This window comes from Oryza brachyantha, chromosome 5, assembly GCF_000231095.2.
Source record: "Oryza brachyantha chromosome 5, ObraRS2, whole genome shotgun sequence".
Lineage (NCBI taxonomy): Eukaryota > Viridiplantae > Streptophyta > Magnoliopsida > Poales > Poaceae > Oryza > Oryza brachyantha.
This window is the reverse complement of record NC_023167.2, coordinates 18,522,086-18,534,754: the sequence shown is the minus strand read 5'-3', so window position 1 is coordinate 18,534,754 and position 12,669 is coordinate 18,522,086. Positions and strand designations below refer to the sequence as shown.

The 12,669-nt window shown below is 45.0% G+C and overlaps 2 protein-coding genes across 2 annotated transcripts; one reads left to right on the top strand and one right to left on the bottom strand.

Moving 5' to 3' along the window:
• The first annotated feature begins 2,473 nt into the window (after positions 1–2,473).
• LOC102703497 (MACPF domain-containing protein NSL1-like) lies at positions 2,474–5,481 on the top strand. The gene is made up of 7 exons (XM_040523902.1): positions 2,474–2,897; positions 2,997–3,235; positions 3,333–3,540; positions 3,710–3,778; positions 3,896–4,079; positions 4,226–4,398; positions 4,504–5,481. The coding sequence occupies exons 1-7, from the start codon at positions 2,586–2,588 to the stop codon at positions 5,206–5,208; spliced, it is 1,890 nt and encodes a 629-aa protein (XP_040379836.1). The 5' UTR covers positions 2,474–2,585; the 3' UTR covers positions 5,209–5,481.
• An 87-nt stretch (positions 5,482–5,568) lies between these two features.
• On the bottom strand, positions 5,569–10,966 carry LOC102715305. The gene is made up of 17 exons (XM_015837694.2): positions 10,700–10,966; positions 10,147–10,210; positions 9,860–9,968; positions 9,600–9,662; positions 9,402–9,502; positions 9,228–9,294; positions 9,056–9,127; positions 8,794–8,955; positions 8,025–8,098; positions 7,850–7,947; positions 7,379–7,486; positions 7,137–7,234; positions 6,906–7,043; positions 6,765–6,812; positions 6,419–6,533; positions 5,964–6,061; positions 5,569–5,868 (listed from the first exon to the last, which is right to left on the bottom strand). The coding sequence occupies exons 1-17, from the start codon at positions 10,782–10,784 to the stop codon at positions 5,779–5,781; spliced, it is 1,590 nt and encodes a 529-aa protein (XP_015693180.1). The 5' UTR covers positions 10,785–10,966; the 3' UTR covers positions 5,569–5,778.
• Positions 10,967–12,669: the final 1,703 nt, after the last annotated feature.

Genomic DNA, 12,669 nt, shown 5'->3' with positions numbered 1-12,669 from the left:
GTCGGCGGCGGGGTGGATGATGGCGGTGTGACTGGCGGCGGTGGAAAGCCCAAGTCCTAGAACGTGAGGAGAGAAGGGGGAAAACGAGCCGGCTGTGCAGTGAGTTGCGATGCAAAGCGGTGCACGCGCGGGTGCGGTGCGTTGCGATGCCCAGGCCGATCGTTTGGATTTTGCAGGAGGAAATGTGATAGTTTGGTCAAATTTACACCAACTTTAACTAAATAAACTTAAAATGCACATTTCAAAAGCTTATATTCTGCACGGAGCTCATTTAGCTGAGCTAGAAAGAGCCAACAACAAAAAAAGGCTGGATCTACTAAAAATATGACGTTTATTTCTTTCCAACTTTTGAAATTGGGGTAGACCGGCCTATTTTGTTAATTTGTGATAGCCATGTCTAATTTAGAATTTTAATAGACGAGTCTATTTTTGTTAGTCTGGGATAGTCGGAGCTAATTTCGACTCGTTTAGGTTTTAACTGAATTGACTTCATTAAAGTGAACTTAGAACACCCAATGGTTATTTTCTCACATTCATATTTACCGTGACCTTAAAAGAGAACACTTAACCCGACATGTTATTTTACCACTTTCATATTTACGATAGCTAGTTGCTTATGTGAAAAAGAGAAAATTACATATACATTATATTGCCATAACTCAAACCTATAACTTATCAGGTGTACTCTAACGTCACTAGCCCAATGGTTATATGCAATTTAATTACACTTCAACTATGGTCGTGTTCGGCAGTCCAGATAAGTTATTTTGTCCCCTCGTTTTCCGCGTGCATGCTTCCCAAACTGCTAAACAATGTATTTTTTGCAAAAAAAATTCTATAAGAAAGTTGCTTAAAAAATCAAATTAGTCTATTTCATATTTTTAAATAATTAATAAGTAATTAATCATATACTAATATATTACTACCATTTTCGCATTGGGTAAGTTAACTTATCCATTCCTAACGAATTCGGCCTATATTATACTAGTTATATTTAAAAGTTTTTCAATAAAAAAACAACCATGAAATGTTGTATACGTACTTTCAAATCAAAATAAACCACAAAAGAAACAACACGTATCACAAAAACCGCGCCCATCTTGAAACCAATCCAACGTGCACGCCATTTGGAAGAAGCAGCCGCAGAAGCACGGGCAGACGTGACAACGTCCACCATTCCCGAGCCCTGACCCGTCTGCGACACGGCCGCGACTCAACCGGTCTGGTTTTTTTGCCTGTTTGCTCCCGAACTTTCCCCACCCCCTCCGCGCAAGAAATTGAACATTACGCCACTCCAAAAAATAGCGTCCGCCAAAATATCACTCTATGTGTTGACGTATTTAAAATGTCACTCGCAAGCGTTGGGAACATTTATTTTGTTATTTTCGCAATTCCAATCGATTTTGTTGAATTTCCTCACCATGTCAAACGAAAATACCCTCCTTTACTGTGCCAAAAAGGAACGGGAAGAGATGGCGTCGATGACCGTCAGCGCGGGAGCCATCACCTGATCGTGTCTCCTCCTGCCGACAACCGAGCACGAGAGTGTCCGCCGCCCTATGCCCCGACGCATGTGGAGAAGCGTTGCCCCACGTCTCCGGCGCCCAAGGCCTGCCTACTGCCCTCCAGGGCCGTCGACGACCTCCTCCCCACGACCCCGCCGCCCCACGCCTCTGCCGCTCGCTGCCAACACTCTCCCGATCGCTCGCCACCGGCGGTGCAAGATCTAGATCCCGGCGAGCTTGGCGACAATGACATTTGCTAGAGGAGTCGGTCTAGCGGTGGCTGGCCCGGTGACGCTCGATCCGATGGGCTGTCTCCCCTTGTCTAACGCCGTCAGCAGTGGGTGATCGTTGGCCAGGAGAGGGCGGTCATGGGGTGACGCTGCTCGTGGGGTGGTAGGGGCGTAGGGCGACAGCTAGGGAGGCGGTCATCAGTGGCGTGCGGTCACCGGGAGCGCTCCGTGACTGACGACCATGGCAGGCGGCAGAGAGACCACCGGGGAAGAAAGTTGGAGAAGATGGAACTTGCTCGGGGTATTCTCGTCTCACCGCGTCAGCAAATCCAATTAATTTGGCCAGATCTTCTAAAATAGCAAAAAAAACATGAGGAAACATTTGCGAGGGACATTTTAAATGTGTGAATATGCGGGGCGGCATTTTACGCTTTTAAAAGTGGCATAATGTTCGATTTCTCCCTCCGCGTCGAGTCGGTTGACCTGGGCGGTGACCACTGGCCGGAGCCCTCGTCGTCTCCCCCCGCTCGCTGTCCAATCATTCACCGCGAAAGCGACGAGCAGCTCTTCATCCTCTCCTCCGGCGACCGCGTCAATGGCAGCTAGCTTCCCCACCCGCACGTCACTCCACTGACGACGCCCCGGCGGCCCCCCTATCCTTGACTCGGCCGTCGCCATCGATGGGCTCGAGCTTCTCCTCCTCCTCCTCCCGCGCGCGGGGGGTAGCTTTCGCTGCCATACAAGTGTGTGCGACACCGCGACGACCGCCCTCGCGGGGACGGGCGGGCGGGCGAGTGAGCTGGGGGCGTTTATAGCGGTGCCCGCGCGGGGGCTCGCGACGACGACGGTGATGAGGGGGTTCGGTTTAGTGGGAGATGGTAGTGGTGGTGGTGGTGGGCAGGGGGGCGGGAGGATGATGACGGCGCAGGCCGCGGCGGAGGCGGCGGTGGGCGCGGTGGGATGCGGGTACGACCTCACGAGCGACCTCCGCCTCAGCCGCGTCAAGCCGGGCGGGAGGCTGGTTGACATCGACGGGACCAGCGGGGCGCACCGGGAGCTGGTCCTTCCCGGGGGAGCCGTCGTGCCGAGCGTGCCGGTGGGGATCGTCGCCGATAAGGGGGAGCGCACCCGGTTCCGCTCCGACGTCCTCTCCTTCGCGCAGGTAAGAAGAACTGCTCGCACCGCTGGTGTTCGATTGGTGATCCCTTCGTCGTGAGTTGAGCTCAGAGTTGAGTTCGTGTTTCCGCCATGGCGGCCGCAGATGGCGGAGCAGGTGAACCAGACGATGTCGGTGGCGGGGAAGATCCCGTCGGGCGCGTTCAACGCCCTGTTCGACTACCGCGGGTGCTGGCACAAGGACGCGGCGGCCACACGGAGCCTCTGCTTCGACGGCCGCTTCGTCGAGCTCTACGCTGTCGAGGCCCCCCGCTCCCACCTCCCCCTGCTCGACCGCGTCAAGCTCGACGTCCCGCCGTTCTGGGATCCCGCCGCTCTAGCCGAGTCAGTACGCCTCGCCATCGCGCGCCCCGCTGTCCCCGTGATGACATGACATGCACTCCAGTGCACTGACATGGTCGCTACTGAATCTGTTCTTCAGGTTCATCGACAAATACGGCACGCACGTCGTCGCCGGGGTGAAGATGGGAGGGAAGGATGTGGTCTGCATCAAGCAACTCAAGGGCTCCAATCTGACACAGAGCGATGTGCAGACTCGGCTCAAGAAGCTCTCTGATGACAAGCTCTCTCAAGATTCCCCTGAAAGCTACAACAATGCAAGAGATGACAAGTTCTTGCAGGGGATAAACGTGAGCTCTCTGTTTTACACTTGCTGCAGTATATAGCATCAAATTTAGGTTTTGATTCAAGATTAGTTCATAACAAAGACGTGTGCATGATTTGATTTCTTAAGACATAATAGAAGCCATTTCTTTGCAAGAACATGTTTGTAAAAGTAGCTTTGCTATGATGTTGCAGGGGAATTTATTCGGTCCTGGATCAGCTGCCTGGCGCTTATTCAGACCATCAGTCATATCTATGAAAGATGTAAGCAATCACACGTGTACTGACGATGATCATTGTGTGATTTATCACCCTCAACAGCAGGGAATTAATGAAAGAGCCATGATTAATTGTTCGGTTGCGTGTCCTTTTATTTCACAGGACATCGTCAGTATCCACATCAGAAGAGGGGGCATTGATAATGGCCAGGGACACGGCAAATGGATTTCGACGATCAATAGTTCTCCGGACGTCATCTCCATGGCCTTTGTGCCGTTAACTTCTCTTCTGACTGGTGTTCGAGGCTGCGGGTTCCTCAACCATGCAGTGAATCTCTACCTCAGATGTAAGTACTAGTCACTGGTGACAGAACCATCCCAATTCAAATACCTGATGGTAACTCAGCAGCTAACATAGTTAACTAAATTACTCAAGTGATTCTGTATGCTATGCATGTCTGATCATCTGTCTGTTTTCTGCTGGTGAATTCAGACAAACCGCCCATAGAGGAACTCCAGCAGTTCTTGGAATTCCAGGTGCCACGGCAGTGGGCTCCAGAGTTTGGGGAGCTCCCCTTGGCTTTGGGCCCGAGGAAGAAGAAGAACAGCCTGCCATCTCTTCAGTTCACTCTTATGGGTCCTAAGCTTCAGGTTACCACTGCCAAGGTAACCATCAAGACCAGCAATCTTCACTCTGTAGAATTAGTCACTCTGATTCCATGCTGTCTATAGAACTGAAAACCATAATGTGTTTCGTTTTGTTTCGCGCAGGCTGATTCTGGGAATCGTCCGGTGACTGGAATTCGGCTGTTCCTGGAAGGCAAGAAGAATAACCGGCTTGGCGTGCACCTGCAGCATCTATCGGCGACGCCGGGCACGATCACGATCACCGGCGAGGCGGTGTCGGCGGAGGACGCCGCCGTGAGGGAGCGCGACTACATCGAGCCCATCAAGTCGCCGCTGCTGTCGCACGTGTGCACGGCGCCGGTGCAGTACAACGGCGCGCGGATCGACGACTGCGCGGCCATCGTCACGAGGGCCTGGCTGGAGGTGCAGGAGACCTGCCTCAAGAAGGTGCTCTTCCTGCGGCTGGGCTTCTCCGGCGTGGCGTCCACCAAGATCCGGCGGTCGGAGTGGGACGGCCCGTTCGTCGTGTCACGCAAGTCGGGCTCGCTGTCGGCGCTGATCAGCGCGCGCCTGTCCGTCGGCAGCTCCGCGCAGACGCAACAGCCGCCGGCGGCGGGGGAGAAGGTGGAGGTGAACTCGGCCATCTTCCCCAAGGGCCCGCCGGTGCCTCTCCCGGTGCAGAGGATGGCGAGGTACGTGGACACGACGGAGGTGATGAGGGGCCCCGCCGACTTGCCGGGGTACTGGGTGGTCACCGGCGCGAAGCTCTGCATCGAAGGTGGCAAAGTTGCACTCAAGGTCAAGTACTCGTTGCTCATCGCGGAGGCGCGAGACGATCCTGACGTTTGAGAAATGCACGGCATGTGCATCTTTTTGGCTTGTTTGTGATGTTGTGTACAGTACAGTACAGATTCACCGTATACTGTACAGATTGCGCACACGCAAAGTAGTCAGCTATACCATTTGTACAGCGTATAAACTACAGGGTAGAGCAGTATACAGCAGGCGATTGTTTTTGGTTTGCACTTAGATTCTTGCAACTAGGAACTTGTGGAGATTAGCTATCTAGAGGCTTGGATATGTAGCTCAACAAGGAATTCTACATCCGTATATGTGGTTGATTCTCATCTCCAGATTCCAGAATGCCCTGCAAGAGCAAGAGATGGGATCCTTTACATGCAATTGGAAGAATATGGGATGGTCTGGCAATTTGGCATCATCAATCCTCCTTTTCGGTTACTGAATATAACAGTCTCGTCAGTTGTCATATACAAGTTTAGCGCACTAGGAACACTGAACACAGGTGGTGCAGCACAGCATCTCTATTTTCGGTTAACCATATACAAAAAGCCAGTTGCATAGGCAATGCTCAGTTTCTCCAGATTGCAAGGTTAGATGGCCTGTGCTTCAGCCGAAGAACTAAAACCTCTCTGCCGGGACAACGACCGGCTGTGGTTCCACGCGCTTCCTCTCAGAAAGATAAGGACCCCTTTTAACCGCTTCGTTCAACTGCCACAAGATGTTTCCAGTTTCCTTGGGATAAGCACCTCGCTATCCACAATCTAGCAGCAAGATCAGAAAAAAAAAAGGAATCCAGAGCATACCTTCGCAATGAGTTCTGAAAGCCTTGGTTCATGAAGAAGATGCAATGATGACAATGCTTTGCTGATTGCCACACAACAATCGTACCGAGCTTCCATACCTACAACAATGAATCAATGTTACTCTTCAAAATGTTAAACTCTAAACATAAAATTGTTAGTCCACGACTGTATTAGAAACTAAGAGCAGCACCAATGAATTGATAACTGGAATTCGGATAAGAACTGGTGCAAAACATTGGAGTAAGATTGTAAGTTGCTTAAGATTGGCAGCATGTTCAATTCTAACCAGTCAACAACTCCAGAAGCAGTTATTCAAAAAAAAAAAAACATTCTCCACACACTAAACCAAATATCATACTGCATCAATTTCACACTGGAAAATATAAGAGACAGCTACAGTTACTGCATCAGCAATTCAGCATCATCACAATTCAAAAATCTTCCTAGTTATGTACCAAGTTTTGTCATCTCCATTTTGGGGTCTGTTACAAGGTTGATTATCTCTGACTTTGAACAAACTTCCATTAAGCACCATTCTCTTGCAACAAGCACAGATATCACTCTGTAACCCTGCAGACATTCAACAGCAATCAGCATACCCTCGCTATTAAGGGACAGTCATTCACTTGGTCACTCATAATAAGTCAGCAAGAGGGGATACAGAAGTAGATATTCATTAAAGAAAAGTTAGGCCTGCTTGGAGTGCAGGAATTCCACAGGAAGTAACAAGTCCCAGCTGAAACCTGGGATGCTTCCTGTGTTCCAAACAGGTTCTAACTTCAACAAGCATGTGCTCCTTACAGCTATCCTTATGTCTGGGTCTTGCTGTAACATTGCCAGAAGATGAGCCTATATTCAGAAAAAGCAGGTCATATAAACATAAATAATAAGGAAAACTAGAACGTAAAGATATACAGAATAGAAATTAAAGTTTCTACTAACTGAAGGGGTCAGCTTTGGACTGTTTCTTGCTGTAGCATAGACCAAGTGCTTCAGGCATTCTTCTGCTTGATTATCCAGTTTTATCTGGTCTTCCTGCCGATCAGCGCCACATATGCTTCCAAATGCATGCAAAGCAGCCTGAACATAAAAAACCACCTCGAATTAGAGAACGATCTCTGGTAACCGATTGCAAAGAGAATGGTGCTAGAGGAAACCAGGCAGGCAACTTACCAGCTGTTTACCTCTGCCCTGTCTATCAAAGGATGCATCTACCACATGTCTGGCAGCATTTGATGGATCTGTGAGCAACAAACATGCTCCGACAGATGCTATTATACCAACACAGCAAAACAAACAATGCACTTTGTTAGAATGATGACACAAGTTTTTTCAGTCAATGCCCCACCCCTATCATTGGTGGGTATTTCATTATAACAGGAAATCGCAGGACAGCAATGGACATATAAACTTACTTGTACCAATAAGACCTAATGCTTCCAATGCACTCTCAGTCTCATCCGTATTTTGACTATCTTCCATCTGCAATATTTTGTCTATGGCTAGAAGCAGGCTTGTAACACCTAGCATGGAGAAATCTTGATAAGAACCCTATTCATTTTTTTAAAAAAATTACTATAGATACCTGATAGAACTAACATGTCCTAGTAAAAGTGCCAAGAACAATCCAACAAATGTGTTATCAAATAGCAGTCCTTGATACTTCATATGAAAGATCTCTCAACGATTAATGTATATACTATTCAATATCATTATGATGCAAAGAAACCCCTGTAAAAAATGATGCAAAGAAATCAAAGATGGAGAAAGCAAAATCAGAACAATTAAAAACATGTGGACCCCAAACTCTTCAATGCTCAAAAAAATATAGCTTTAGCACATCTGGTAGACTAGAATTTTGATAGATGAAAATAAACCATGCTTACAATTTTGATCTATTGCTGTGAAAGCATCAGCTGAAGAAAGAAGCCTCCCACTAATCAGTGTTGCCCTTGACCGTACAATAGAATCAGTCGATGAATCACTACATAAGACCAAAACCACATTAAACAGATGAAAATTGCAAGACAAAACACAACTACAAAAGCATTAGGAAAATACTTGATCACATCAACTATGAGTTGAAGCAAGTTGGTCTTCAGCAAGAAGATATTGCTGTGAGGGTGTTCCACAAGCTGCATTACAACAGAATGTATAGTTAGCTACAATAATAGAACATATATCTATACTCTCAGATAAAATGGAATCTCCAAGTTGTTGATCTTGATCACTAACATGGAAAAAAAAGACATACAAAACCGTTCTCCTTGCCACTTTTTATTGTGGGGATTTTATTGCAGCTTAACTAGGTAATCCTCTGTTGATTTTTATAGGGCAAAATGTTCCTTTGTAGACTTTGACAAATTATTAGTCAAACTATAAGTACTCCCTCCATGTGCTAATGTATGACGAGCCAACATCATACAAAAAAGTTTGGAGGGAGTACAATTTAGTATAAATATCAAAGGCCATTGGTTTTATTACATTCAGATATCCAACATATGATGAATTACAAATATTGATACAATTATCTTGCAAATCATGCTTGAAACTGAAAAGAGAAAAAAAAAAGAATAATCCCACCACGCTATTAACATAAAGCCAGAAATAAGACAATTTTTCATAAGTAATAGCCAGGCCTGCATTGTTTTCTTTCAATTGTATGACTTTTTCAGTAACTAAAAGAAAAAAACAGTCTAACTAGAAACCATGTTGATGGAATCTGTAATGTACCAAAGAAAACCTAAAAATGCAAGCCAAAGTGCCAACAATTAGCCAAGCCAAGTAAGTGAAAGTGGAGTACCAACAAAAGATACTACTATCTTGTTACCTCATAGAGGACCTCTAGTGAACTCAAGGTTTTAAGCATGTCTCTTCTATCTTTAATCTCATCCTCAAATAAGCTGAGAAGATTTGAGTCAAAAATGGCAGTAGCAATATTAGTTGACACAGCAAAGAGCTTAGCTATCAGCGATAGAATGCGAATTCGTGCCTACAAAGAAGAGGATGTAAGGAACATTAACACAAGTTAAACATGTTTATTGATACATTATGAAGAAAACTTTGACAAGAACAGAATCAAGATGGCATACCATTGAGGATGACTGAGCTGCCACTTTGTCGAGCTGGACAGACCCTTGACCATTTGGTGGAAATATGATCTCCTAAAATCCCAAGCAAAAAATTATCTACAATGACAAGTTGACAACCACAATGGACTAATGGGATATATGCTCAACACTTCAGAAACATTATCATACTCACAAATCCTTTAGGAATTTCTGCTAAACGTTTTATGCCATCCAGAGAAATTGCTGAGATCTCCTCATCTCTACAGATGCCAAAGATAATTAATAACAGGTATGTCTCCAAGAACGCAATAATTATCCAACCAACAGAACCTGCTATATGTAGTTTGTGCTGTGGAGAAATAATTACCCCTCAGTTAAACAGTTGATCAGAAGAGGATATAGATTGTGCTGAACAAATGTGTCCACAGCAACAGCACTATCTCCAGCCTTTTCAAGAAGATGTATCACCTAGTAAAGAATTTGAAAGGAATCATGTGAACATGTGTATTTCAAGTGTTCTCAGAAGTCAAAAGTTTTATATACATTCAGGGACAATGTGGCATACAGCTTTGCAGGCTAATTGCCTGAGATTCTTCGAGTTTGCGAGCAACCCAGCTTGAATAAATGCCTGAATATCAAATTGAGAAGCCAAACTTCAGTAGGCAGATATATATAATTACATTTTACTTAACAAATAAAACAAGTAACGGATTATGTAGCTGGCCATTTTAGAATACACTTCAAAGAAGCACAAGCATATTGACCAGCTTATCAGGTGTATGTGCCATGTTTAAAAAACAATCAAAGGAAGTACGTCACACATACACCATAACTTGGCAGAAGTGATGCTCCATATCTCGAAGAAAATACTTTATCCAGGCATGCGGCAACAGTTTCATCCATCCCAGGCACATCACCCTCACTCTGCAATGCACTACAGGACCAAGACGAAAATTAAAACGATCACTTGATCACTAATTCGCTATTATGCGGAACAAACTAGTATAAGCACCACAGCATTTTTGTGGGGACTAAGAGATGTGAAGGGCTAATTTGAATAGATCGGAAATTGTAATGTCATGAACTCATTTTGAGGAAGACAGGAATTTTACCCTAACAGCTTAGGAAGAGGGAATTGCTCCAGGAACTGCCTCACAGCGTCATCACCATGCGCTCCTGCAACAAAGGAAGTAATGCAATGAGTGCCTAACTAACAAAAAAATCGTGCCTTCTCCAAATGAAAATCTCATTAGGAGCCACCTGAGGAGGAATTATCAGTAGTCACATAATCAGGCTTCCAGAAATGGAAATGAAAAAGGCAATCACGCGTAGAGCATCAAAGCAAGCCCACCCAGCCACAACGCAATCCAGCCCTAACGCGGGACTCAAAAAAGTTTACGGGAAGGAATCGCGCTCAGCATCAAAATCAAAATCAAAATCGCCGCATGGAATCAGATGAGCACGGCCGATCAGCATCCCCTGCTCTGCTATACTAGGCAGGCTCCCACCTAGACCGCTTGCAAAGTTAGCTAATCCGGTCCACTCTCTCTGGCTCATCATCTCCCCCCACCCCAAAAGAGCAACTCAATTAAGAGCAACTAGAGCTTGCAGCGCAAAAAGTGACTCGCGGAGAGTCAGAGGAGAGGAAGGAGGAGGGGTGATTGCCTGGGTAGGATGCGAACTCGGCCGCCGCCAGAAGCATGGATTGCATCTCGCCCGGGTCCATCGCCGGCGTCGCCGCGGGCTCCATCCACTGCACCTCCTCCTCGCGATGGGGATGGAAAAAAACAAAACAAAACCCTAGCCCTAGATGCGGAGACGAGCTCGAGCCGCTCTCCTCTGCTAGGGCTAGTAGGAGGAGGAGTGATCTCCACTCCAGCGAGTCGGCTGCGTGCTCGCCGCGTGCCCGGCGGCGTGGCGATCGCTGGCTCGGCGCGGGCCCCACACGCCGCCGGCACCGTACCTATCCGAAACCCGAGTGTGGCCTGTTGGGCTGGGCCGAAGCCACTTCCTTCTGGCCCAATTGATATTGCAGTTTGATTTGGGCCCTCACAAGTTTGGAGCCCCTTTCGGTCTGGATTTGGTAAAAGAAAATGTGTTATAACACTTTCTCAAATAAATAAAAACTAGCATCGTGGCTGCGCAGACTGCACGGGTAACTTCATTATGAAATTTCTTATGTAATATTAACTATAGTTTTATATTATATTATAAAATATAAATATTAAAGTGGCAATATAATTTTAAACTCGGACCTAACTTTGATCAAACTTTTATATTTAATGCTCCACGTAAATTAAAACCGTGACTTCTTTTATATTATATTAATAATATAACAGATCTAAAAATAATACTACAATAGATCAAAATTGTATAAAGTTTATGGCATAATATCTCTTCTTCCCCCGCCTTCTCCACACATATCTTTCATATATATTAATTATTTCTGATTATTCGTAACCTGTTTCAAATAACATAGCGTTCACTTATAAAATAAATTAAATATTTTTAGGCATATGAGAAACTTTTTAAGTTTAATCTTGCACAATATCCTCGTAGGGATCGGAGTCGATAAAAAAAATTTCCATCCTTCCAAAAAAAAAATCCACGTTCGTTTTCTATAAAAAAAATCACATTATTTTTTCTCCTAAAGATCACGTTTTTTTTCTCAGTGTCCGATCCATTCCTTCCAAAAAAAACTCCTTTTTTCTTATTTTATCTCGATTAATATGGGATTTTCTAGTCTGTGAGAGCGAACATAGGATTTTCTCCACACATATCTTTCAAATATATTAATTATTTCTGATTGTTCATAACCTGTTTCAAATAACATAGCGTTCACTTATAAAATAAATTAAATATTTTTAGGCATATGAGAAAACTTTTTTAGTTTAATCTTGCACAATATACTCGTAGGGATCTGAATCGATCAAAAAAATTTCATCCTTCTAGAAAACAATTCACGTTCGTTTTCTATAAAAAAAATCACATTGTTTTTTCTCCTAAAGATCACGTTTTTTCCTCGGTTTTCTTATTTTCTCTTGATTAATGTAGGATTTTTTAGCCCGCGAGAGCATACGTGATGTATTCTTTTCCTGTTACTTTATATATATATAATAGATAGATATTTTATAAATGTTTTTCCATCCTTTTACTATAATATATATGTCTGTATATTTAGATATGATTTTTAGTAAATGCAATTTGTATCGGGTTTGGCATATACTTACACAAGGGATGACAAATTAAATTTCGCATAACACCATGTTCCACGTTTGGGCTCCACCTACGCAAAAATGAGCACCTTACATCCACGGATTACTATTTCACTAGTCACAGTGACTTTGTCACTAGCATAAGTCACTAGCACGTGGATCGAATAACCTATGTATTAGTGACAAAGTCACCATAACTATAGTCTGTAGAGGCAGAGAATCTGACTCCCGTGATGATTTACTATCGTACTCTAGGTTTGTATTGTACTATTGCTTTTGTGATAGCGGGTATCTCCCGCAACCGATCGTGGGAATTCCGCCACGATTCGTGACTCGTCGGAACTGCTTTGCCAGCATGGGCGAGGGGCTCGACCCAACATGGATGAATTTTGGTGCACCTGGTTTGAGCCCAAACATACC

Coding starts and splice junctions, on each gene's coding strand:
- LOC102703497 (XM_040523902.1), top strand. CDS start 2,586: ATGAGGGGGTTCGGTTTAGTGGGAGATGGTAGTGGTGGTGGTGGTGGG. Junction 3,541..3,709: donor AGTTCTTGCAGGGGATAAAC/GTGAGCTCTCTG, acceptor ATGATGTTGCAG/GGGAATTTATTCGGTCCTGG. Junction 4,399..4,503: donor TTCAGGTTACCACTGCCAAG/GTAACCATCAAG, acceptor TGTTTCGCGCAG/GCTGATTCTGGGAATCGTCC.
- LOC102715305 (XM_015837694.2), bottom strand. CDS start 10,784: ATGGAGCCCGCGGCGACGCCGGCGATGGACCCGGGCGAGATGCAATCC. Junction 8,099..8,793: donor CACTAGAGGTCCTCTATGAG/GTAACAAGATAG, acceptor GTTGTAATGCAG/CTTGTGGAACACCCTCACAG. Junction 6,062..6,418: donor AATGGAGATGACAAAACTTG/GTACATAACTAG, acceptor TCATTGTTGTAG/GTATGGAAGCTCGGTACGAT.